The sequence below is a fragment of the Perca flavescens genome, chromosome 2 (assembly GCF_004354835.1).
Source record: "Perca flavescens isolate YP-PL-M2 chromosome 2, PFLA_1.0, whole genome shotgun sequence".
NCBI classification, from domain to species: domain Eukaryota; kingdom Metazoa; phylum Chordata; class Actinopteri; order Perciformes; family Percidae; genus Perca; species Perca flavescens.
In genome coordinates this window covers 40027971-40055875 of record NC_041332.1, presented here as the reverse complement: position 1 = coordinate 40055875, position 27905 = coordinate 40027971, and the positions used below count along the sequence as shown (strand labels likewise).

General features: G+C 39.9%; 2 protein-coding genes across 9 annotated transcripts; one reads left to right on the top strand and one right to left on the bottom strand.

Moving 5' to 3' along the window:
- Window positions 1–311: 311 nt before the first annotated feature.
- On the bottom strand, window positions 312–10352 carry cep44 (centrosomal protein 44). Its single transcript, XM_028600000.1, has 10 exons — window positions 9902–10352; window positions 8947–9094; window positions 8595–8732; window positions 7978–8052; window positions 4476–4679; window positions 3584–3712; window positions 3339–3437; window positions 2098–2169; window positions 1350–1387; window positions 312–795 (listed from the first exon to the last, which is right to left on the bottom strand). The coding sequence occupies exons 1-10, from the start codon at window positions 9991–9993 to the stop codon at window positions 735–737; spliced, it is 1056 nt and encodes a 351-aa protein (XP_028455801.1). The 5' UTR covers window positions 9994–10352; the 3' UTR covers window positions 312–734.
- On the top strand, window positions 4127–26516 carry fbxo8 (F-box protein 8). Of its 8 annotated transcripts, none has more exons than XM_028600070.1 (8): window positions 4127–4147; window positions 13235–13343; window positions 15626–15709; window positions 17756–17900; window positions 18365–18491; window positions 18872–18990; window positions 19351–19547; window positions 25004–26516. In XM_028600070.1, exons 2-8 carry the CDS (start codon window positions 13235–13237, stop codon window positions 25189–25191), a joined length of 969 nt encoding a protein of 322 aa, XP_028455871.1. In that variant the 5' UTR covers window positions 4127–4147; the 3' UTR covers window positions 25192–26516. The 8 variants fall into 8 exon arrangements, with proteins under 8 accessions (XP_028455871.1, XP_028455837.1, XP_028455820.1 ...); XM_028600036.1 differs by lacking the exon at window positions 4127–4147 and adding an exon at window positions 9509–9634; XM_028600019.1 differs by lacking the exon at window positions 4127–4147 and adding an exon at window positions 9632–9718.
- The last annotated feature ends 1389 nt before the right edge of the window (window positions 26517–27905 follow it).

Here is a 27905-nt window from a genome sequence, read left to right as displayed (position 1 = left end):
CTGACAGTTAGTTGCAGTCCCCAATTCACATCTCTGTTATTACCGTGTCTCTCTTTCTGCATCTTCTCACTTGTGGTCGATGAGGTTGCTTTGTTACCAGGTGACTACAAAGGTGCTCTTTGTAGTTTTGTTGGCTTCAGTTCATAAGTTTTGAAAGATCCACAGCTTAGACCTCACTGGCTTCTGATGTGCTGACTGTGTGAAAGGTTTTTAAAAAAAAAGTGAACTCAGTGTTGAGTGTTATCAATTAAAAAAAAAAAAAAAGTTTCAACAATTCAAACAAACACCTGCAGTTTTACGAATAGAGCATTTATTTGTAAGGAGCTAACACAGTGGAAATCATCTACTCAACTCTCATCAGCTGAGGCCTTTAAACTGGACATTCGTTTTCATTGTGACAGTATTTCTTTAAAAGTTAAAAGCACATACAGCAGTTTCTCATCTAAAGTATCTTGTGATTAGGTACATAATGGCGATAATTTTATCTGGCTCAACTAATGTACAGTGCTGGGATAAAGCCTGACATGACGGATGTCTATCCCCACCACTATCTCTGCTATCTGCTGCATCCGGAGCGTAGCACCGCCCAGGAGGGTTGCGATTGGTTTAGAGAAATACAAACGAGATAGGTCCGGCAATGTGAGACTGGGTTTAAAAAGGTACATTAACAATGCCAAGATAGAAAAGTGCACCAAAATTGTGGTGTAATATTACATAGTGTAATTTAACATTATTTATTTGCAGTGTGCTGTAGAGGATTCAGTGCTCTTCAGCAGACTGGAGGTGCTCTTCAGCCTGCAAATTTCAGACACACAAACACAAAAATCATGAAATTAATTTTGTCCCAATGGTGTTCTGACAAGTGCAAAACAATACTGTATTAGAAATCTAATATGATTTTTAATATTTTAAATATGACAACTTCTCTATAAAATCAAGAAACATTCATAGGATTAAAGTTTAGAAGGCCAAGTGCCGCTGCTATTATCAAGCTGGGCCGGATGTAGTAACTATCCCTATGTGAAAGGAATCAGATCTTAAACAGAGCTAACTTTTGTAGTTTTGTTGGAGGGCCAAAACAGTCTGACCCCTAAACAGATAACAAAGGTAAACCAGATTTGGCGCTAGAATTGTGTGTACCTTTAACCTGTCAAAACAGAAATTGGGAAAACTGAAACACAAAGTTAAGCACACAAAGTCATAAAAAATAAAATCAGGGAGCGGAACGATCTCACAACCATGTGAAAATTCTGAACTCCTTTTCAGTGGCCGTTTCTGAGGTCTGTAGAAAAGAGTTTTTTCAGAGAAACTGAGTGTTTGATATTGAAAAACTGTAATTAAGAGCTTACATGTTGTTGATCCTCTCTAGCCTGTCCTTGAGGTCCTCCTGGATAAAGAAACAGACAAGGAAATATAGAAAATATAGTTCTTGCTCTTGCTGAAGAAAGACTTACTTCAGCCTAAAAGCAGACATTCATGTAGATGGCTAGCTAGATGTGTATGTATTGTTTGTATTGTTCAGTCAAATTATGTATGAGCAAATAGTACACATTGTCATCCAGTCAAGACATTTGAGACATGCTTGATTTCTGTTTAGAAATCTGTTTGCTAATGCCACCAGCTAACATTATTAGAATTCATTCAGTTTTCTTCTGGCACACATAGAAAACTAGAAGCGTATTTGTAAAAGAAAAACAGAAAAAATATTTAATAATAAAGTCATTATCTTGCGGGCATGAGAAGACAATAGAACGCTGAAAATAACACTTTACAGTATAATGCAACTCAGTACAACACCAAAATCTACAATCTCAACAACTTAGTTTCTACATCAGAAAATAAAGATGCTTTTTGTGATTGTTTTGAAATGGAGAGAACTGGATGGTGCCCACGCCTTGTAAGACTTTTTTTTTTTAAATGTATGGTCAGTGAAAACAATGCCCCAAGATGTTCACTACACAGCACAATAAGAACATGAAAGAAATAATACAACCAAAAGGTGATGTCACTTACAAAATGAGGACCCTAATCATGGAAAAGAAATAAAAGGTTAGATGTGTTTATCCATAGTGGCAGCAAGGCGAGTTTGTCTCTCACCTTTGAAGCATCAGACATGGAGCTGGAGGAACAGGAGGAGGCAGATAACGGACATGGAGGCGGGACACTTAACTAAGATAGAAAGGTGACAAAGCAAAGGGGAACAGTCATTTTAAAAATGTGCTTAGGCAAGGATTAATCTTAAAACTGGCTTAGTGCTAGTTTCAAGCTAATCCCTTTTTAACGACGGTGTTTTAAGCCCCCAATGTCTCATTGACTTCAAGGCACTTAACCCTAAACATAATGTTTTTGCCATCAGTCTGACTGGCAGGGGAAAAAGAAAGAAAAAAAAAATGTCTATTCACATGCTCACCTTACTGTCACTGCAAGTTAAGTGTTTTAGGGTTGTACCCGAATCAGTTTTTTTATTCCTGATTTGGCTGTTTTTCAATTTGACTATTCGTTCCTTTTTTTGTTTTCATATAGACTATCGGGCACTCAGGAAATCCAATGGCATAAGTTTCACTGATGATTTCGACCACATTAACATGGTCAAATGTGGCCAGCCAGTTTCACGATGAACTGAATGAAGCTAAAAACCGGCCTCATGGAATTGTGTTACAGGCAGACAGTCATTTTGATTTGGAGATAAACAGCAGTCATGTTAATGATTAGAGTAGATAATTGGAATGTTTGGCGGCACGTTGGTGTTTAACATGGATGTGTTTACTACCGTTGCCAGGCAGCCTGCTTTCCTTTACTTCCAGTCCCTTCATCTATACTACTACTTGCTTATTTACAAATGATTCTGTTTGTATGCCCTCTGGTATTTCAGAGAATACTGCAACGAACAATGCGTTGAGCGTAAATGTCTCCGTGCATGCTCGTAGCGCGCGGCACTTATCGCTGGCAGTTCATATTTATGTTCTCATCCCTGCATAAGAATATAGAGCAGTTTTGATGGTGTCTTATGTTATAATGCTCCATGACATGTTTTATCTGTTACACAGTGGAAATTGAACTTTAGCTGAACTGAAAGAAACTGAAAAAACTGAAAAAATCTCAAATTGAATCGTAATCGCAATATCTGGCAGAAAAAGTCAGATAATCATTCAGCCCTATTATAGTATACAGTGCTCTTGCTTTGATTAGCAATTTGTTACAACCCCGCAATTGTCATGTGAAGGTGCCTGTACATGTTTCATTGGATCAACAGAATAACAGGCAGAAACTGACTAAAAAAATAAGACATTCAGTCTACATGATGAAATTGAAATGAACTTTTACAGCCTGTACACTACCTGTATATTGCTCAGATCTTGTTTAGTTTCCAATAACAGGACTCTGCTCATCAGATTTTCCCAGCTCTCTCTGGATATAGTGATGACTTGTCCTTCATTCTGGAATACAACATGATAAATAGAAAAGGTATCTGTAATAATGAAATGTTTTATTAAATTATCTTTGCTGTCTGTCTGATAAAAGAACAATATAAAATACATGAAATAAGATATTAAAGAAGTAGCGTAAAGAATGACTTCTTCACCTTGTCTGTGTTTCTGGGTTTGTCCAGTTCCTCCAGGCGTTTCTCCAGAATACTCAGCCTGTCTAGCCCAGACAGAAGACCCCCGAGTTGAGCTTCCAGTGCTGAGAGCCTTCCCTCCACCTCTGATGACTGAAAGAATGACAGTAACATTACATTTTATATTGGCATGTGTTCAAACTCCTCTGGAAAGATCTGGGGTGGATCCAGTGGTCCTCTGAACTTCAGGCCTTTAAGCCCACTTCAGACCAAAGATTCTCGACGAGGCGATACCGTTTTAGAAGGTAGCGGTTTGAACCGGCCGGTCTCGTCTCGAACCAGCTGATGTTGTTGCTGCGACTCAGCTGGTCGGTTCTCCAGAGGCTGGTTTTAGAACGTAAGAGATGTCAGCTGTTTCAACAGCCAACAGAGAAGTCATCTTGTCAAGTCAGCTACAATAAAATGATTCATTATCAACAATGGCGGCTCAACGTGCGCCTGCAAGCACGTACAGTGGAGCGAGCTAGAGAGTGACTGAAGAGAGGGAGCGCCGTGGACAAAACCGTGAATCAGAGAACTGTAACTGTAGTAAGCAACTCACTATCACTAACGTTATCCACATTCTTATTTAGATGCAACAAATAACAAAAAAGCCTGCTAGTCGGAAGTTAGGACGGAAATACAAAGAGTCGTTGCCATGGAGATGATACACCGTCTCCTCGCATCGGTGTGAACTGGCAGGTTTTAGAACGCAGCAGACGGATACGTTACAAGTAGTTGCAAGTTTCATCTCGTCTTCTTGGAAATCTTTTGTCTGAACTGGCCTTTAAAAGTTTCAGTACGGAACTCAAACCCCTTTCCTAAAGTCTATCACAAGCTTTCGCTTAATCTTTATACTGGTTTGGTAAACGCTTACGTAAAGAATGTTATCCTTGTCCTCCTCCCGTCCTGCCAGCTCTGTGATTCCATTTCCAGGAGAATTGGAGGAGTGCACTTCATTATGAGAGGTATAGGTTTCATGATGGGAGGAGAATGCTTCCGCGTGGGAGAAGTTTGTGGAGTTTGTGTGAGAAGTGGAGCGATTTTCTGCGTGATTCACAACAAATGGCCTCTCGGACACCTGAAACACATAAAAACACAATGGCATTCAACTACGCACATTTCTAATCATTCACCTGTCTGACTCATCACACCTTTTTGTAAATAGCACCCCCCCTACCTGCTAACAGTAATTTACCGCTTGACATCCTTGTTAACACTCCTGTGTATTTCAGTGACATTAAGGTAGGTTTAATGTGCCTGTGACCACATTAAGTATAAAAGGCTTCCAGGTGAGAAAACACACCCTTTGCCACACTGACTAAACAGGTGATTGCATTTACAAACAAAAAAACTAACCCAGAATGGATCCATTCATGATGAACCCTTTTCATTTCATTTTCCTTCCTTTATTTATTTGCCAAGTACATTTACACATACAATGAAGGTATCTTCTAAATTTAACTCATCTTAACTAATTTGGAGCAGTGGGCAGCCGTAGGGGACCAACTCCAGTTGTAATGCCAGCACCTACATCAAGGGCAATGGCAGGAGTTACCTAGCATGCATGTCTTATGGCAGTGCTAACCACTGAGCCACCGTTAGAGTTTAGATTCTCTGCCCAAGCCCGAACTTCACCCGACCGGCTGATATTTACCGCCACTGTCCTCGGGCCCTTCATCAAGCATTTGTGTTTTTTTAATCATTACTTTATTGGACTAATTGGGTGGGGAGAAAGCTATGTCTCTCCAGCTTCTCCCGTAGCTCTGGGTATATGTCCTGACCTGCACTGACTTGAGTGTGAGGTAAACTGGCTCCCCCATCTGTCTTCGATAATTGCGCAACCAGGCCAGATTGTTTCAGATATCTCACGAGTCCTTTAGCAGCAGATATGGTCTCTCCTATACCCAGCGCGTTGGCATGCAGACCGTGGCAAAGGACAGTATTAATTAGGTGATTGAGACAAGAAAATCTCCTATATGGTTCCAGGGCTTTGATTATGTTGCTGCCTTGATCGGTTATCCACACTATTCAGCTGAGGGAGCTAGGGTCAAGTTTTTTTTATTTATTTATTATGTTTCTTCATTCGGATCCATACCATTCTGAATAAACAAACAACGTAGTTTACATGCTTCGTCCGTGTTGCATTATTCATTAAGATAATTCTAAACAGATTTCTGTAGTTTAAACAACACAGAATTGTAGTTGAGAACGTAAGTTATAACGGACCACGTATTGAAAATTTCCCGGCTTTAAAATATGGCTTGGGCTCAGATCCGTACCGTCAATCAACATCGCAAACCCAACCGGACCCACACACCGCCAACTAGATAGTATATTATATAGTAGCACAATTGTCAGTAGAGAGAAAGACAGAGACGGACCGCCGCAGCCCGTGGACAATATGGCTTCAATGTTTCTGTAAGTTATTATTAACTTTGGCTACTCTGAACGCTGCTTTGTCACTTTCTGACCGTCCTGTGGGTTGACTTGTGCGTTATACTGCCTGTAGTCCCGCCAGGCCGGCTGTCCCTTTTACACAGACGTTGGTTCGGCTCTGTTACGGCTCTGCAACTACCTCCGCTGTCGGCTTAAAGGTGCTACAACTCTGCCTCTCCCATTCTGTCTTTGGAACTTTCCCACAGCGACATGGGGTATTAAAGGTGCAACACTCCCGCCTTGAACTGGCTGTGTGAAAGGGGCTATAGATAACTGATTTGTTTTGTGTTAAGGTAATATTGGCTTTTGAGCTAGATATCTGTATTCTAAAGAAAGCCAACCTACTTTTTTGTTTTTTAAATTGTGTTGTACAGAATATGCACAATTGTCTGTTTATATATGGGTATACTCCTGCTCTGTTCCTTAAAGTGGCTATATGTTACTTTTGGCGCTTTTCCATTACATGGTACCTACTTGCCTCGACTCGACTCTACTCGCCTTTTTTGGTTTTCCATTACGAAAAAAAGTCCCTGGTACCTGCTAACAGGTACTTTTAGTACCTGCTCAGTCGAGGTTCCACGCGAGCTGAGGCGAGAAGGTGACGTGAAACCCTGCAGGCTGCTGATTGGTCGGAAAGAATCGTCACTGATTGCTAGCGAGAGACGGCATTTTTAAATAGTTAAGCCAGCTGTGTTTTTTTGCTGCCGGAGGCTCCACGCAGAGCTTTCTCCGTAGCATACAAGTGGCCGGATGGTTATACTGGTGCGCTGGTGTGTGCATGTGTGATGTGTGTGTGTGTGTGTGTCGAGTCGCCGTATGTGTGTGTGTGGGGAGCTAGTGAGCGAAGGGAGAAGTGAGAGAATGACGGCGATTATCTCCGCAGCGAGTAGCGACTCTAGAGTCATATATATGTGAGAGAAACAAAGCGAGTAGCGACTCTAGAGTCATATATATGTGACCACGGTGGGAAATCTGGAGCAGTAAACGTTAACTATCTCTTTGATATCATGTTGTTTATGGAGACAGAGAACCAGGAAATGCGTCGGGGATATGTCAATGGGAAAAGCAAGCTACTAAGCCATGCCCACGGCAGTCGCTATGACGACCAGCCACGCTGAGGCAATACTAAAATCTGCAATGGAAAACGGACGAACAGCGAGTCGAGGCGAGTAGAGTCGAGCAGGTACCATGTAATGGAAAAACGCCATTTCAGTTTGTGTTGATTCTAGTGGCTGCTTTGGACAAAAGTGGTAGTGTTTTTAACCACACCTGCTGTCCTAAAGATATTTTCATCACGGTGCCCACTGTAGATTACTGAGATACAGCGCATTTCATGAAACCCAAGGACGCGTTACATAAATACAGGGGGAACAAGGGAAAGGAAAATGGTAGGCCAACACAAACACGGAGTAAAAGGAAAACGTCCGCGCTAAATGGAAGGGGGACGTAATTTAATGTTGTCAACACATTGCGCATTGTAAAGTTATTTTATGAATGAAACCGACATTACATACCTGAGTCCAATTCAGGGACGCTTTTTAAATAATTTACAATCCCGTAATTGTCTCCATCTGTTCAGCTTTTAGTTGTTCTTCGTTTCATTTCCTTCTTTCCTGTGATGGCCCTGCCCCAGTATCAACGATAACTACAGCAGATAACTTCTAAAATAAAAGTAAAATACAATTAGGCCTATATAAAGAAATCTCCTGCTACCCTTTACCTGGCTGGATACTCACTAACACAGGCTTTTCCCATCTACCTGCTGTAAATCATTCTGTGACTTCACGGGAAAAATTAGGCAAAAACTATATACTGTAAAAAATCGTGTTCTCAAGTCTCGTTTGCTGTTACAGGTCATTTATGATCAATTACACATTTTAAGAAACTGCAGGCCACAGCTGTACTTTTAGTGTTGGTATGGTACTTTACATTATACTTACAGTGTCTGCATCGGCCATTGTTGGATGAGCTTCCCCTCTGTCATCCTTGTGTGAGGCAGGACATCGGACTTTCGGCTACAACACACGAAAACACACAATTCTATTGGATGCACTACAGAATTGCGGTTTCTTGAATGATGTTTGTGTACTGTTGTGTTATTTCCTATAATCCTCATTACTTTTGCGGCACAGATAGTGGTGTCACACAATTTGTTTTAGGTCTAGAGTATTTATTTACCGCTACGCTAGCACGTTTCATCAGGGCTCGACATCAAGGCTTGTCCACTTGTGGATTTTTTGTAGGGCAAGTGGAAGAGAAATTTACTTGCCCCACTAGACAAGTTAAAACTCAAATAAAACAAAATAAAATGCCATGTTACAGCAATCTTGCTTAATACTGGACCAATTTCAAAGATTGTTGTTCTCATCAGTCACTTAGACACAAAAACATAGGAAAATAGGGTCCAGGTTAAAAAAAGTAGTTAACCTTTAAGTAAAAGGCAGAATGCTTGGCTGCCTTTAATGTGACAGATTACAGTTACACAATATGCATCTACATTAAATACACCCATCGTACAGTATGTAAATAAAATAAAAAAACATTAAAAGTTCGGTACCTTCTTCAGTTGGTTGTGTTTCTGCAGGACCAAGTTAATGATGTCGCAGATGACAGAGATTTTCCTTAGAGAGAAACCCCACTGGAGGAACTGCTGCTTGGTCAGTATAGGTTTATAGTGGAAGATATCTCGCAGCACCTACACACACAAAACACACACTCACAGTTGAACAGAGCAGTGCATGTTAGTAGAATAATCGTGAGCGTAAAAGTAAGAGTCCACTGTACACTAGTAGGTTAGTAGTCACTGTGCTTCACAGAGGGAGGGGACGAATGTGAATTAAGAAATTTGACAGCATTTCGTAATGCTGCATCTGTAAAAACAAAGCTCTCAGAATGTGTGTATGTGTTACCTTATAAAGGGTGTCAGTGAATCGGAGGTCAGTTTTGCCCGTCAGCTCCAGTCCAGCCTCCAATAGTTGCTTCGCAAAAGGTGGAGAGAATGAGGTGAAGGTAAAGCTCACAATTGGTAGAAAAGTGGAGGGATCTCCTTTGGAAAGGCTGGTGGAGAAACAAAGAACAACGGGGGAGATTGTGATTAAAAAATGCAAATGAGAAAAGAGAGAATCTGATGTGTAATGCTGAAAATAGCTGTCACAGTTCATAGTTGCGTTAAAATCAAGTTCACACACAGGTGTGTTTAGGCAGGGAGTGACAATCATATTTTGCAGCTAACAAATCTGAGCATGAGTACCAGCCGCGACAGCAATGCTGGTATTGTTGACTCTTTTTGAGTCTGTGTGTGTGCGCGTGTCATTGTGGCAAAATGTGGTCCTGGAGACACCTGCTGTGGAGGGAACTTTTGAGACCACCTCAATTTACACCCCTGGCCCGACATCTGTGAAAGATACAAGTCACGAAACTTTACAGGTGTGTAGTTGACATCAAAATGAAGCCCGAGTTCGAAAATAGGTGTGGTCCAACAAGGGCGTTGGAAGTAGAGGGGTAGGGAAGGGCCCCCACCACGTTATGCTCCTGCCTGCCCGATTTGGTGTGGGGGCTGGTGTGATCTCATTGCAAGATGGTCTCTAGTTTAACAAGGTACATTTGCAGATTGGTCGTAACTGAGACAGAGGGCACAACATGCTGGTGTTTGTATGAACCAAACAGCAGATAGTGTTACAGGTAAGCACGGTGAGAAAACACAAAATGAAATGACAACACGGTGGAAAGCAATAACGAGAGCGTTTGAACTATCTAACGTTACATTTTGTGCTTCTTGTGGTGTTATAGCACCGTAACGTGAATCGTTAATGGTAACAAAACAACACACATCTGCATAACGGAAGTTTTTTTTTGTTTTGTTACCCATTGTAGTCGACATATCCTGGGTACTTTATCACCCGCAGGAGTGTTTCCAGTTTGCGAAGACAACCATGGACATCTCCTGAAGACAGCATCTTTATCTGTAAGAAAGGGAGAGACGCGCCAACCTGAACAGCTAGATAGCTAACGTTAACCGAAACCGAAGTTAACGTTACAGACTAACGTTGGTCAGTCTGTGTTATGGCAACACAAATATGGTAATGTTAGACGCGAGAAGACACTACAACCCTAACGTTAGCTCCTTTGCATAAACATTCGATGTTGTGTTTCGATGTGCAAATGAAAGTGCAGTAGTTTCGATGTCTCGTCGTATGCTAGGATTTTTCGGTCATAATAGTTTTGTTTCTACCGGGTGATCAACAGCAAGAAACAGGATTGGCTATTGCACGCAAGTCTTCCCACGTACTGTAACGAGTTGACGTCATTGACGTAGCCTGTAAGCACACTGCTCTCTGCTTTTTTCGTTGAGTTTATCTAGCTAGTTTATCAATTTGTCATAGGCAATGCAAACATTTACATAGAAAATCAATGCGTTCGACTCATCGTTGTAAAATTCTAAATTGTCCTTCAGTTCATGTTTCTGTGATGACTGGGGAGAGAACAGGGGAGGGGCAGAGGTGACAGGAGAAGGAGGAGTGTGTAAAAATACATCCATGGTGTCAAACAGATGATAGACCGCGGTATGAAGGGTTCCCCCTGAACCTAAGGAGCAACTGCTCTATTTTTAGTTGTGCTTGGCTAAATGAAATGACAACTGGATACGTTTGACAGCGAGGGAACCGCATTTCCAGCTGTACTTGTGTGCAGGTCGGGTTGTCAGAGGACTCACTAAACTCAGGTAACGTTATGTAGTCCATGGTTACGCCGCTGTATCGTAATCATTAGGAAATACTGCACCATGGTTCTAAAATAAATAAGACCAATGTTCTTTAATAGTGCAGCAAAATCTATCCGTTTGGGTCGACACTGTCTTCGTCAACTTAAACTAGCTCGGTAAGCTAACTCGGGGATTTGTTAAAAGAGATTGTGACTAATAGCCAGTTCAACCAATGACGTTCCATTTTGAATGCTGTTGTAATATGTCTGACCAATGATATAGAAGGTAGGGCGGGACTAAAGGTCAAACTACCTTGCTTGCTCGAACTTCCAACGTTGATGTTTACAACAGTGTAATAGAATTAGTTTATGCAACGCAGCTGACGTTAGACAGGCTGAAAGGGAAAGGAAGACGGGGCAGTTTATTAGAAAAGACCGGGCAGTATTACTGTTTTGTTTATTGGTACACACTTATAAGTCGACTAACATATATGTAGCTAATCTTGAAGTTCTTCAGCAAAGAATTCTGACAATGCTTTGAGTAGATAAAGGTGCCTTTATTGCTGTGATGCTAACGTTCATTTTTGTCAGCAGGGGCATATGCATACTGAATGTCAGTGTTTGGTATATAATGTCACACGCGGTTATCTGATTTTTCAGTTACACTTCAGTGCTGTCTGCCATATTGTAAGCACTGTGCAATACCTAATAACATCATAAACCTGTATAACTACCACAGGTCATTTAAAAAAAATGTATAGCATGTGTAGCTTGTATTATTACTGGTTAATTACACTAACAAAATGTGAAATTACAGGTGTGTCTCTCTCTCTCTCTCTCAATTAAATTAATTCAAATGGGCTTTATTGGCATTGGGAACATATATTTACATTGCCAAAGCAAGTGTGAAATAAAAACCAAAAGAATGTACATACAATACATAAAGATCTACTAGAATAAAGAAATGTGTAAACAGCTGAGTAGCATTTGCAACATTGTAATCAAATTTATAAATGAAAATAGGTAAAGTTTAACTTAAACATACAAACTTTAGATTTTCCTCTTAATCTCTCTCTCGCTCTCGCTCTCTCTCTATGTATATAATAAAACTAAAATAATAATATAAAATAAAAAAATTTGTTTAAGTCATTACCACCTACTTGTATTGACAAAGACACTCTCATAGACATGATTCAATCTATCAAACGTTGTAAAGTTCTAGGGATTTCTATGCATATTATTTGAGACTTCAAAAGGAGTCAAGTTTATTGCCTGACCCATTTTAAGTGGTTTCTCTGCAGCACATAAGCTTCAACGTGACACAAGCAGTGCTTTACAATCTAACAATTTGACCAGAAGAAATGATAATAACAAGAGATATACTGTTTTCCCATCTCAAGCAGCAGAACTTACAATGGTTGGGCAGATTTAGTATAAAGACTGTGTTGAATTGTTTAACTTACTATTGAATAGTCTAATAAAATAAATCAAATGCATTTTCTATGGATAGTCTGAATAATATGATATAAAAGTATTGTTACATTCTGAGAATCATTATGCCCAGTGGTTAGTACATGTCAGTACAAGTAAGTGTGAACACATTCAGGGAACTTGACTCTGGCCTATGTTGCGCTCAAAGAATATTCGGCTAAAAATTAAGGACAACAAGGCTGAACAAAGTAAACAAACATTTGACGACTATCTACAGATATAGGTTTGTATATAAAAAAGTGAATATATACATACACATGTATGCATACACATACATACATACATACATACATACATACATACATACATACAAACAAACAGCTATATGCAGTAAGACAATAATAGGGCAATGCAAAAGTGCAAATAAAGAATTATTAATAAACAGGCTGCTTATATCTGAGGTAGGTGGGTATGGTACAGTGTATATTTGGCAGATATTTACTTGTTTAAATAATGTGTTCAACACTATTAAATATATATTTTACTTGAAATGTGGATGCTTGGTGTTACAGGGTTATTGGACAGTGATTGATCCTGACACTATGGACTGGTGTTAAGTCTTCATTATAGTGACAGCCTACAAATACAGTACAGTGGACATAGAGTATAATTAATGTAATAACCTTTTTGTGATCATATTCAGTCACAGTGTTTCTGACAGACACATGGATTAGATTTAACTATAACTAGTTTTAGTCCAATGTACAGTATGTAATAAAAATATTTCTTCATGCACAATACATGAATGGGATTATGAAAAACAAATCGTCATAAGTATGATCACATTACTGCATGTAAATGTACTGATATACGAGCAGTTGTCAAATGCTGACCGTTCCAGAACAGTACTTTTCCTGTGAGATATAAATAAGAAAATGGACAATGAGAAGTGTGTAGGCACCATCTGCCATTTATTACCATACATATGGGTGAACTGTAATACAGCATATTATAAAATATTATCATCAAAGTGACTTGTTTTTACTGTGTTACTGTGCTATCATATAGATGGGTCAAGCACTGTGGAGGCTGCCTCCCAGACAACAGCAGCAGCTTCAGGAAGAGCTTGCAGACCGACTGGCTGACCAAGGAGGAGGAGGAGGAAGACAAGAGCAAGGTAATCTGAACATTTTTAACATCACTGTTACTTCTGGCTGAGGATATGTAATTTGTATGAGACTGCTGAGGTAGCATTATGCACCTCTAATGTGAATGAAATGAAGACTATGGATTTATTTAATAGTTTGACGAGACTTTTTAATTCCACAGATTTAATCTGAATTTAGTTTTTTAGCGTTTATTGCCACAGTAAATTGCACTTAAGTGGAATTTGCCTTGTTTTTGGTGCATAGATAAACAAACATATACAGATACAGAGACAGATAGCTTTATTTGTCCCCAAAGGGCAATTCAGTTTCTACAGTCTACGGGGGGGAGGGAGGAGTCAATGACAGTGGGGGACCGATATTTCTTGCATATATTATCACTGTCAGTATGTTCCTTGAGTGACTCCACCAGACACAATAGCATAGGTCATTGTGTACATTTATGAAAGAACAACAAAAAGGACCAACACTCTTTAAAACTGATGTTTTTGGACAGAAAATGAAATAAATAAATTCAACCCAAACGGTGCAGTTTCCACCCAATGCAGAAACTGGTGTCGCCGGTTAGTCAGGTAGTGTGAAAACAAGACGAGAAGATATCAAGTTGTGTAGTGTTAACAGTACAGCGATCTGATGACTTTAAAGGTCTTGTAGTGGGAACTCAGCCAGTGGTGGAAAAAGTATTCAGATCCTTTACTTCAGTAGACGTAATACCACACCGTAAAAAAAACTCTGTTACAAGTAAAAGTCCTGCATTGAAAATGTAACTTAAGTAAAAGGATGTAAGTATCAACAGAAAAATGTACTTAAAGGAGTAAAAGTACTCAATGCAGACAGATCCTCACAGTTTAGAAACTAGAAACGATCCAAACAGTTCTGTCAATCAACTAAGTGTTTAATCTGCTAATCAGGCCGTTATATTGTTGGCTAGTTTAATTTAGAATTAAACATTGAATTCTTTATACTACGTGTTTTGAGTGCAAACATCTTAATTTGTAAAGTAACTAGTAACTAAAGCTGTCAGATGAATGTAACGGAGTAAAAAGTACAATATTTGCTGTCTGAAATGTAGTGGAGTAGAAGTGGAAAGTGGCATGAAAAGAAAAGACTCAAGTAAAGTACAAGTACCTCAAATTTGTACTTAAATACAATACTTAGTTTGTCTGCTATACATTCTTGCTCCTGTGTTTCAGTTTGTCTTGTTGTTGTTTAGCTCCAGCAATGTGTCTCTTTCTTGTTGCTATGCTCCTAGAATTTTGACATTCAAGCTTTTCTCGTAAGTCTTTAAATGTAATCCCGAGTGACTCCGAGTAACTTCGTCACTAACTCCATTCAGCTGAAACTTCATGAGCACCTTATTTCATACATTTACAGTATGAGGAGTTTTCAGGTTTTCACAATTTACCACAAATTCTAGAAATAAATACTGTACGTGGAGAATGTAGACACCAGTAAAACCATGAAAATAATTTGATCAAAACTGTAATAATAAGAGCCAAAGAATACAATAGATAGAAGTCTTTGTAATTTATTTATTTATTAAAGGATCACTTTGCTGATAGTCTAGATCCTCGACGTTCCACTTCCGGGATTGCTCCGGGGCCGCAGGAAATTCCGCCGGATGCATGTCTTTTCGCAGATATCCGTTTCCTTCCTCTTTCTTTGTGTTGGAATTTTAAACTCCGGTGGATTTGTGAGGACTATGGTTAACTGCTCCTCAGATCTCTGTAGGGTAAATCCAGACAGCTAGCTAGACCATCTGTCCAATCTGAGTTTTCTGTTGCATGACTAAAACTACTTTTGAACGTATACATGTTCCACCAAAACAAGTTCCTTCCCGAGGCTATTTTGCAGATGCGCAGTGCGGAGCTTAGCCGATGACGATTGTGATTGGTTTAAAGAAATGCCCTCTCTCTCTCTCTCTCTCGCTCTCTCTCTCTCTCTCTCTCAAACTCGTAAAACGAGACAGTGCTCACATTATGTCATCCACAAGTGGGACTGTTATCGCAGTGCATTCTGGTAGTTGTAGGTTTTCTATGTTTTGAGGGAAAGGGAATACCACCGCTTCTTTTTTCTGTTTTCTTTGGTCTTGTAGCACCAATTTTAAAAATGTTTACGCTATTCTACTGCTGACAGCCCAGCTTTATTAGAGTCCATCCATCCATCGTAATCCATAAAATACTTTTTTAAGTTAAATGATGACAATAACTCAATCAATCTTAAACTACAATAAATGCTGGGAATCTTCCTAAATAGTAGGAAGCAAGTAATGAATTTGTTTGTTTGTTCAAAGGGAGAGATGGAGGTCCCCAGAGAAGAGTTCCTCAGCAGTGTCATGGCCCTGACATCTACCATCTGCTGAGAACACGCATGGGAGGTATGAACACACACACACACACACACACACACACACACACAGCTACTACTAACTCTCTTCATGAGCACTTTGTAACCATACTACTTGCTCTTATTATGAAATTTGGGTTGTTCAGTGTACTTTGGTTGCCCCTCTACTTTCCATTATTTCTGATGGCGTGTGCATACAGTCAGCACAGTTAGAAAAAACAGGGTTTGGTTTGCTACCTACAGAAGAAGCCATCACTTCAATTGATATCTTTTTTTATTTGGACAATGCACATTAATCAACATTTCTGTAAATGCGCCAGTGTTTGCCAGACGGCTAATTTTCAGCTGTAGTCCTTTTAGTTACCTATCATGCATGTCTTTATGGTGGGAAGAAACCGGAGCACCCGGAGGAAACCCACGCAAACACAGGGACAACATACAAACTCCAAACAGAAAGGACCTGCTCGGAGCGGGGATAAAACTCTGCAGTGCCAACTTGCTGTGAGGCAGAAGGGCTAACCACTGACCCACCGTGTACCAGACTCTCGTATATTTAATTTGTACAGAGAGTCTGGCCACTCTCCATTGACACATTGTCACGCACAGGATGATACATTTCAACAGAGATAGATGATCAACATGTTTCATGCATTTTTGCAACCTTCATTTGAATTCATTGTGGTGAGTTAAGTACTTCAACACCAGTTAGAGTGTTTAGATTTGCCGCAGGGGGGACACGCAAAAAAAATGCAGCAGGCCTGTGGCGAAAAGTTGAGACTGACTCAACTTTTGGAGAAACGCAATCCAACGTCACACTGCGGTGGCCAGTCATGTAACCAGCAATCAGACTTGTCAGTCGGTTTTGAGGCAGTTTGAGAGTCCCGTACAGGAAACAGTAACATCACGGCCTCTATCGCTGCCAAGAGAAAGCCTTCTTTCTCTCTTTCGTCAAGATCTATAAATGATCTGACAGAACAGTAGTTCAGTCAGGAACACTCTCGTCATACATTTAACCATTTATTGCAACAAATGGAAACACAGTTATGCTTGGCGCTGATGGCTCCGCTCTGGATAATGCTCCCTGGACCAGCCGAGCAGCATGCTAAGCTGAAACAGGGAGCACCATGCAGAAACCCCCTTGGGTATAATAGAGTGAGCCAAAAGAAGGACACTGAAAACCATTTTAAACTTTGAGTCATGTTAGGACTCTGAACTAGGAAGGTGGAGGCTGGGGGGGTGGAGGCAAAACGTTGCCAGCAGCAGCAGTGAGTGAAGCAGTGTCAGTATAGCAGCTAGAGTTCTCTTTTGACTGAAACTAGACTAAAATGACGAGACTTTTAGTCAACTAAAACTTGACTAACAAAAAAAGATATGTGAATGACTAAATATGACTAAAACTAACAAGGATATTTGGCTACTACACTACTTCAACGTTTTTTAAGCTAAGGACCCCTTAACTGAGTGAGATGGAGCAGGGACCCCCTACTACATATATTGTATAATATGAAGTTGCATATTAAACTGGGCCTACAATAACATGTAGGGCGACCTAAAGCCTTTATACATACCTTTTTAGTACATAGAATACTAAGCTAATGAAATAATTGTTGGCATGATTTTATATGTCATGTTTTAATGTTAAACATACATGTGGCACAGGTCTGTTGTCTGCTGTGAACGGATCCCCCTACATTCAGGAAGTGTCTTTTTTAAGAGCAGATACAATAAAAGGGGAGTTCAAAATCTGAATTAGTTGATGAAAACCATGTGTAGCAGTATATAATAATAATAATAATGAGGATGTGAAACATTGTGATGCATCGTGATACTGAATTGATTCAAATCGTTGACAGGATAATCGTAATCGAATTGTGACACAATTTAACTCTGGAATGTTGACATGGAAATAGTGGAGTAACATTTTAAGTGATGCAAATGGGGTGCTTAAACAGCTCTGGGTGTGCTGTCATGCTGATTTGAGCACATTCTAAATGTCTAGTTGACCAATCAGACTACCTGCTCGGATCTACTTGTTGTATAATTCTGCCTCCCTCCTTCTTTTTCTTGGTGACTGTAGGTAGGGAACAGCATGGTTTTATAGATTTGGAGATGTTGCCACCCGAATTAGGCATCACCATACTGTCGTACCTGAATGCTACTGATCTGTGCCTGGCGGGCTGTGTGTGGCAGGACCTGGGAAATGACGAATATCTATGGCAAGGGTAAGGACAAGGTTCAACTCTACTTTCTGTCATCTTTTTGTGGTGATTAAACTAATGAGTTGGGGATTTGATGCAGGTTCATCAATTATTCTGAACACTTGTATTGTTTGATCTGCTGTACTGTATACAAAATAAATGATGGCAGGTAGACTTACAGGAGACAGAATGTTCAAGGTATTGTTGTTTCTGTCAACATGCTGTCTTCATCAATTGTTGTCTGTCAACTTGCCAGACAAGCCTGTTTCTCTTTACATTACATTACATGTCATTTAGCTGACGCTTCTATCCAAAGTGACTTACAATTGCCATATATGTCAGAGGGAACACGCCTCTGGAGCAACTAGGGGTTAAGTGTCTTGCTCTTAAGTGATGCATATCCACTGCGCCATCACCACCCATCTCCACATGTATGCAGTATTGTGTACTTTTTATTTACTTCTATAACCACTGTGTGTATCCATCAGGCTGTGTAAGTCCACATGGGGACACTGCTCCATCTACAACAGAAGACTACCTGCTGGTTTCTCATACAGAAGACTATATCTCCAACTAGATGAAGGCAGCCTGACATTCAATTCCAACTCACAGGAGGTAAACGTGGCCAAACACACACTACCTCACTGTGTGTGCACGCGCGTGTGCGTGTGGAGTGTGTGCGCGTAGAGTGTGTGCACATGTTGGTGTCTGGAACGATGTCATGACAAAATTATGTATTTGATGGTGTCATTATTCTTAACCTCTGATGTTTTTACACATGACAGTGTGTGTGTATGTCTGGATGGATTAAGAAACTGTTAGACCTACATGTACACTCAGAAGATATGATTCTGTGTGTGTGTGTGTGTGTGTGTGTGTGTGTGTGTGTGTGTGTGTGTGTGTGTGTGTGTGTGTGTGTGTGTGTGTGTGTGTGTGTGTGTGTGTGTGTGTGTGTGTGTGTGTGTGTGTGTGTGTGTGTGTGTGTGTGTGTGTAGGGTATCGGGTATTTCATGTCTAAAGGTATACTAGCGGATCATCCGACAGAGCTGGCTAAATTCATCTTCTACACTAGACGGCTCAACTGGAAGATGCTGAGGGTTTACCTGGATGAAAGGTTAACACAGAAATACAAAATACCCACAAACTCACCACTTGACTTACACAACAGTTTATGATAATGAAAAGTTTACATTTTTACAATTGATACTTCTGTGACAACTACTCATTTGATACTTCTGTATTGCCTTAAGAAGATCTACAACCATGCCCTGAAATGATTAGACTTCTTCTTCTCTACAGTGGTGTTTATTTATTGTGTCGACGATATATAAAATGTACTTTTATTGGCGCCCTGTAATTAGAATTCCAAATTTCGTCATTCAGTAACTTTCCTTACACAGTGTACAAATAAAAAAAAAAAAAAATTGTTGCTTTTGTCATGCCATTTAGTCAGTATTTATGTATGTGTGTGCAGGCGGGATGTCCTGGATGAGTTGGTGACCCTCCATAACTTCAGTAACCAGTTTCTACCCAACGCTCTGCGGGATTTCTTCAGACACATCCACGCACCAGAGGAGAGAGGAGAGTATCTGGAAACCCTCATCACCAAGTTCAGCCACAGGTTTTGTGCCTGTAACCCTGGCCTTGTGAGAGACCTGGGCCTCAGTCCTGGTTAGTACTACACACACACACACACACACACACACACACACACACACACACACACACACACACACACACGCATAAATAAATACAGAACACATACTGTATGTTCACAAAAGGTTTTTGGAGTTCTGGTTCTAGGCTTATTGGTATTAATTAAATACTTACATAGTAGTTGTAGGCAGACTTGTGAAAAATGGTGCTTGGTAGAAAACAACAAAAATGTATGCTGGTATAAAGTCTAGTCTGTCCGACTAAAAAAATCTGTGCAAAAACTATGGATACTTTGTTGTGATTGTAACTAATTTCATCATTTAAGTTTAGTCAAGTCCAGCCAAGCCAGTTTAACTTAAAAAGCTCAACATCACAAACTTGCCTCAGGGGGCTTTAAAATCTGTACAGCAAATGACATCCTCTGTCCTTAGACTCTCCATTTAGAGAAGGAAAAACTCCATAAAAAGCCTTCAAGAGGCAAAAATATGAAAGAAACCTCAGGAGGAGCATCTGAAAGATCCCTCTCCCTGGACAGAAAGACGTGCAATATATATGTGTACAGAATAGGCCAACAGATTAAAATTACAATATGAAATATCAGGATGACAAAATTATAGATTGATTTTAAACATTCATTCATTAATTCCAACTTTATTTATACTCGTTAGATCATTTGGGGGTGACCCTCATTTACAATGACATTGAGTCAGTTACACAAACAAAAGGCAATACAAAACAATAACAAAGAGATATACTATCAGAATAAGGGGGACTACCATTATGAAAATAATAATGTTATAGATAAATTAAGATGTAAAATAAAATACAGTTATGTAAAAGGCTCTCACATTTTGCAATTAGGGTAGATATTAGATGGACAAATTAAAATAATTAAAATGTGATATAAAATACAGTTATGTAAATCAATTTCAACATATATATGAATGGCTGCATCATATAGCTCTATCATCAGGTATCAGTCCTTTTCATTTAGGCCATAGACACGATGTCAGCGAGCACTTTGTACTATGGATTCTTCAGGATAAGTAATAAGTTCAAGAATGGGAACATTTTCATTTTAAGTAAATAATATGGCCTAATATGATCCTATAGTGTGTTACTCTGCACTTGCTTTTTGATTATTACAAAAAATAAAGCAAAATTATCATCTTAAAGTAGAAGATATATCTCACATCACATACATTATGAACAGGTAAGTGAGTCTTGAAGAGGTCTCTGTGTTGACTGTCTCTCATTTGGTGTCGGTCTTGCCTCGATCTCGACTAGTCCTGGTCTTGGACTTGTCTTGGACTCAACAAAAGGTGGACTTGACTACAGCCCTGCTTTACGTACTAGGTCTAATAGATTCAGTGAGACTAAGAAGATCCACCAGAAGGACATTCATAACAGGTATACATGCCTGATGTAATCAAACGTTAAGCAACTATTATAATGTCTATATTATTATAAAGTTAAAGGTGCCCTGCCACACAAAACCGTTTTTACTTGCATTTTTTGAAATATGTTAGGTCCATATGTGTTTGTGTTATGTCGTGAATGTGAAAATGAACTGCTAACTACTCTGTCAGCTCTAGCCTCTGAAAAGAAATAAGCAGAGAAATCAGGGCAATTACAAAAGCTGGTCAGCCTGATGTGGTGTTGCCTGAGCTCACCCTGTTGCACTGGGTAAAGGATGCTGTTAGCCAGGCTCTCAGTGTTTCAGTGAACTATTTTAGTACAATATGAGATCATATTCTGAACGGCCGCCATGACAGTCTGGCTTTGAATTTCCGGAGAAAACAAACCCATGTTACGCGTTCGTCCAATCAGCTGCCGGTTTTCATTTTTTGGGCAACAATACAGATTAGCGCCGCCTGCTGCTAAGGAGACGTAATACGTTTCTCAAGTCGGTGTCGCCTCAGTGTGTTCCGAGGCAGTTTTTTGGACCTCGGGGACCCGGTCGGCCGTCTGGTTGGTGTGTCTCGGCTATTAGCTCGGTGAATATTAATGAGAACTGGCATAAATCAAGCTGAGTCTTCCTGCAGGCTTACTATACCACGCTAGAATTGCTTGAAACAAGGTAACCAAGGCATTTTTTCCACAAAAAAATGTTACAGAGTCCATGGTAGACATTACCACAAAGTAATGAAATGTGTGACAGGGCATCTTTAATGAGAAGAGTTAGAAGTTAGAATGTAATTTTTGAAAATAGTTTTTTCAAAAATTAAAATGTCTTAACATGAATCCAACATATTATTTGCAAATATAAATCCCCACTGATGATGGGCTTACTGGCCTATAGGTAAGGTACTCATCTAAAACAACAATTATTATTTTAATAGCTTAGTATTCTATGCACTAAAAAGGTATGTATAAAGGGTTTAGGCCGCCCTAGATGTTATTGTAGGCCCAGGTTAATATGCAACTTCATTTTATACAATATATGTAGCAGGGGGTCCCTGCTCCGTCTCTCTTTCAGTTAAGGGGTCCTTGGCTTAATAAATGTTGAAGACCCCTGGTATATAATATAGAACTTTAATTTAATATATAACAATATATTGGGCAACATTTATTTCTATCAACAACATCAACAAAAAAGAAAGAATATGATCATGAATTAAAAAAATAAATTAGTGAAAAAACATTGTTGATAAGGTACAGGATTTGTGACCAAGATATTTGCTGAGGGAGACATTTTACATTTTAGAGTTGATAAATAAATTCCTTATCCCTTACTGGTGACACTATTACATTCGTTACATTGAACATATTTTGGGCTTTTCTATCCTGCAATTTCTTGTTACATATACAACATATACACAAATGCAATACATCTGTGGTTAACTAAAATGATCCATTTGCACACCGTTTGTGCTCACGGTTGTATACAGTGACAATATGACCTTAAGGTGGCGCTAGAGGAAAGCTCATGGACTGTCCCAAATGAAAGAGGCGTTATCCTCTGTTGAACATCAATACATTCAGTACATTTCAAGGCAGAGTCATTAAACTTGAACCAGACATCAGCACTGCAGCTAGAACGCCAAAAACTCTAGTAATAGAAGAAATGATCTTGAAGCTGCTACACTTCTGACCCATTGGCCCAACCACAAAATGAGGGGGAAACCGTCAAGGTTTTATTTTCAAGTAATCCCTGGCTTCAGTATTTTCAATAGGCCATGCATTAAGCAACTAAGGGCTTTGTTAATGTCAGCAGACCATACAGAAACCAGTCCCTGACTCTGTTACTGTTAACTCCTTGGAGCTTCTCATATGATTAGAAGGATTAGTGTAATGGTTTTGAGCCCAAGGCTAGAGATGGATGGGTGGCTGCCTTTCTGAAATCAGCCCTTTTATTTCACTTCTATTCTGCCTCTTCCATCCCCTTTGGAAAGTATTGGGCACAGCAGTGGAGAACAATTTAGACTTTATTAGTAGCACAGTATACATTTATATGTCTCATTCATCCTGTTTAGATATAATTCAAAATAATAAGTCTTATGTACAGACCTTTTCTCTGCCTTTATGGTGGTTCCTCACACATTCATATTTTGGTTTAACCCTCTAGGGTCTACGGGCATTTTTAGATATCTTCTACTTTTAAGGGTGTTTGCATAAAACTGATCCCCACGTGTTTCATATTAAAATGTCCAGAAAAAACTGTATACTGCTTTCTGTATAGTGAGGCCCAAAATTGTTCCAGAGCAATGCATAAAGAGATAATTTGGCCTTAAAGCGGAAATATTTCTCAAATCTCTTGTGAAAACATACCTACACATCATTGTTTTGGTGCTTGAAATGAGTTTACAAAAGGCTTGGGTTCATACAAGTTGGGTAATATATGAAGAAAATAGTAAATAAATGTCTAAAATGAAATTTTGTAATAGCGCTTTTTGAGTATTTTTGAGTGTTGTCAAACATCGTTTGGACTCGCCGGTGCGTCTTTTGTCCTCAGAGGGTTAAAGGTGCAATATGTAATACTGACAGCTAGTATTTAAAATAGTTAATGCAGTACAAATTCAAAATACTGGAGAGAGTTGTCTCCCCCACCCCCTCCTCCCCAGACTCAAAGTTCACGGAGGTTGCTGGGCTTAGACCAGAGCATCCACAACAATGTTGCTAGACTCTTGTCTCACATAGCCAGACATTACTTCACAGCACAGCGGAGTAGCTAACGGTAGATGCTGGCTATGTTGACAGTCATAAAAGCCCGTGCTCACGCGGAGCTCCGTAACCAACTGACAGACAAACCTTTTCGGCTTAGAATTACGGTAGGAACCGCTAAAAACACAACAACCTCGCCGTCGTCTCCACCCGCCAGACAGACACATTTCCTAGGCTTAGAAACATGATAGGAACCGCTAAAAATAACACTACCTTGCCGTCCTCTCCAACGCAACACACTTTATTGGCTTAGTATTACGGCAACAATCGCTAAACAGACTGCAAACTCCCGATCCTCCTGATTTACAGCCTCCCTCTCTTGGCTTAAAATAACTCACCGTTGTCGGTTACATTGTAAACAGCCGTGGCCCGCTTGCCCAGTCCCCCGGTAACGTTAGCAGTTAGCAAGGTTAGCATGGCGGCGTTAGCCAGGACCAGTCGGGATCACTTTATTGGCTGTGTCTCAATTGTTTTTGTGAGTAACCAACTCGATTACTATAGCTATAATTCAATGCGAGTACACAAATGTTGAAATGACATAAAATGCCTGTCCCTGTCGTGATAAATTAGCCTGAAGCTAATGCTTACCTGTTCAGGAGAAAATTAGCCAACTTAGCATCCTTTTGGGCTCTAAACTGTCTCCATCTTTCAAATACATCTCCAGTATTTACCCAGGGTTTGTTACGTCTCTGGTCACGCAACTGTTAGAAACATGCTGTTTTTTTTTAGGCCTAGTAGAATCTATCTCCGTTGATCCTGTTCGTTTGGTTGCTGCTTCCATGGCTGTTCTACCGTTATAGCTGTAGCGTTCTGGGTTTATGTTTTTACAGGTATATCTGGCAACCCGGCCTGGCTGTCAAACTGGGCCGTTGATAACAACACACAGGCCAAAACACAAGCAGAAATTTCAAAACGAGAAAATACTGGCATTAGCATTGTTGTCAGAAAAGATGGTACTTCAAATTAGCATGTTTCCTTTATATCTGATGACGCATTGGGGTAATTTTTGGATTTATTACAGTAAATATATAACATATTGGACCTTTAAGGGGTTGAATTTGATGTACCATGCATTGTTCTGTAGTGTGAAGCTGAGGTCAAATTTAAGCAAGTCCTGACTTTATAAAACATGCTTGATATCAATGACAGGGTTGTCTTTCTCTGACCAGAGCAACTTCAGCCTATACGGGACTCTAGTGGGGCTTTGACTTCTCAGTTTGAACACTAATAACCTTTTTCTCTTTAGTGCCACACACACCTGAGCTCTGTGTGAAAGCTGATCACGGCCTACTATCGTCTCTCTGCAGATGCGGTGTACGTGCTGTGCTACAGTCTGATCCTGCTGTCCATCGACCTGACCAGCCCCCACGTCAAAAACAAAATGTCCAAGAGGGAGTTTATCAGGAACACTCGCCAAGCAGCACATAATGTCTCAGACGACTTTGTAGGCCACCTCTATGACAACATATACCTGATTGGCCACGTGGCTGCGTAGCTCCACCTACCAGCTGACCAGTCGAAATCCTCATACTGCACTGAAGAATAGGAACAGGTGATTGGGTTCCTATACATGTCTGGAAAGTATGAAACTGTGGAGATTGATTTTTTACAATTTTCATGACAACCAATAAATCTTACTAGAAAGTCTCGACAAAGAAATACAAATCACTGCACTGTGAGAGAGACTATTAGTAATGTTCATAGATTTTAATCAAAGGTGTGACACATCTGAAATGTCTTTAAAACCAAAGTCAGTGCAAAGAAGGAGGTTTTAAAGTGGAACCATGGCTGCTTCTCATGTTGCTTAAATTGCCCCCTCGACTCCTCCACTTGCCTCCCGAGGAAATCATGGGAGGAGAGAGGAACCGAGGAAATGTGTTTCAGAGGGATGAGACGTCTTTTCCTCTGATGCGTCATATGAATTTGTCAGCTGTTTGGGCGGAGTTAGCAACTCCTTCAGCTGCACGGCTTCAAGGTAGACTGCTCTCTGTATCCTCGCCTATAGCTCCACGGTGATCCCTCCTCGATGCTCGCTCCTCTGGGTGGACATAAGGGCTTTGAGACGGCCTTCACAAAGGAGGGACAGAACAACTTCCGGTTCAGCCGAGAAGCGAGGAGCTATCAAAGAAGCGACCTGAGAAGCAGCCTATGTAAGACGAGCTATGATAACTGCACTGACGGATGGTGACTACTGATTGGTGGCGGGAGGAGGCGAAAGCACTGCCCTCAGCCTGTCACAGATGCTGGGACAGTCCTGCTGATTTCCTATTGGACAGCTGCTTCACGTTCGCCAGTGGGACAAACACTTGTAGGAAGTGACACAGGGGGGGGCGTTATTATGAGGCAAACACAAGACCACTCACAAACATCAATAGTAACATTTGCCAGCAACTAATGACAAAGGTACATGGGAGCTATCCTGCAAATCAGTTGACTTGATACATTATCCAGAATGTCCAGGTGTCAACTAGATCTGGTTCTCTGTGGTTCATACTAGATGTGTTTTTTTGTTCTCCATTTTATGAGTAACATGAACAAGACAACAACACATTGGGCCTCATATACATATATCCTTAATCCATACTTTTCTTTTGCTTGTATGTGTTCCAAGTCCGAGTCACCATCTGCACAAACTTGACGTAAATGTCTCATTTCAGTCTGATGAATGTCACCTGTCCATGAGGAGGTGTGTGCTTGTGAGATTTAAATATTAGCATAATCAACACTGCTAAAACTGCCATATAGGGCTACCTGTTCCACTCTGTTTGTGTGCAGTTTCATTCACAAAAGTTTAGCAAAGAGTAAAAAGAAGAATTGCATAGCGCAAAAACTACCTCTCAGTAAATTGGCAAGAAATGAAGATGATCATATAATGGACAGAATATTACAGTAATGTAGCATTACGTTTGGTTTAGTTGTGCATTTTATTTTAGTTGATTTCGCTCTCATATTTAAACTCCAAATTCATTCAGATTAGGTATTAATATAATTCTTACATCAAGCAAGTGTTTTACCCCAGTGGAGAAAGTACATGGCTGGTGTGATGGGTTTTGGACCAGTTGTGAATTTGTTCTGTACCGAAGAGAAGATTCCAAGTATAAGAACATTGACGATGACATGTAAATCCTAAAAACTGCATACATTTAAATGGATTGTTTTAGAATGAATCTGAAAGGCAACCTAGGTCAAAAAAGCAAAGTAGTTTTTTCAGTGTTGGAACCAGCTACTTTATATTTTCTGCAAGCTTTTGTCCAGATTACGATTGATAACTGAATGTATTAAAACTGTTTCCGACACACATGACGTTAGGGAAATGTATAATCGCATTGCTTTGGAGGTGACATGCTTCTTGTGCAGCAGATGGAGCACAGCAGCTTCTATGTTACGCTACTTTATGAGGATGGCAAATAGTATTTGGGAAGTCAGTGTTGTTGATAGACCTGGCTCTAATTTTGGCATCATTATCAAGGAAATGGCTAAAGTCAAGTGTAGAGAAAGAGAATGTTAAGTGAAAAAATGAAGGATTTCCATCAAATCATTCTACAATTTTGGCTCTTGAATTGTCACGGAAGAACAATACCACTAGCTAAAGTCTGTGGACGACTGCAGTAAATTGTATGAGATTCATGAAGTTCTTGTGTTTAAAAAAAAAAATAATACTGCTATTATTCATTTTTCCACAATGCACACGTAATTAATACAGCTTCAGCTTTAGTTCCTGAAGTCATAGGCTTCCATTGTTTTTTTTACAAATCCCTGAAAAACAGCCCACGACATAGCTGTTGCTGCCATGATATAATAGCATTATCCATCAATTTAAATTAGACGTGTAGTTTTATAATGACTGTAAAACACCACAGCCGCTGCAGTGTCATTCTTCCAGAGATGAATGAGAAAAGATTATTATGCATCTGAAAATTCGACATCCAAGTGTCATTTAGCCTTCCATTCATGCTCACTAACAGTGCAGGCATGGAAAAAAGAGAAACTATTATTTGAAACTATAATTAGCAGGGTGGTAAAGTAATAGGCCACATATATCTGTAATTTTAGATGATGGATTACATTTGTCAGTGCAGGATTTTTGAAATAGTGGAAGCCTGTTACATCTGGAGGGTAACACTACAATCTAGTCTGGAGAAATTAAAGTGTACTGTATAAATCAGGACCTATTGATGACTTCAATGTATTTTCAGCTGTTGCATTTTT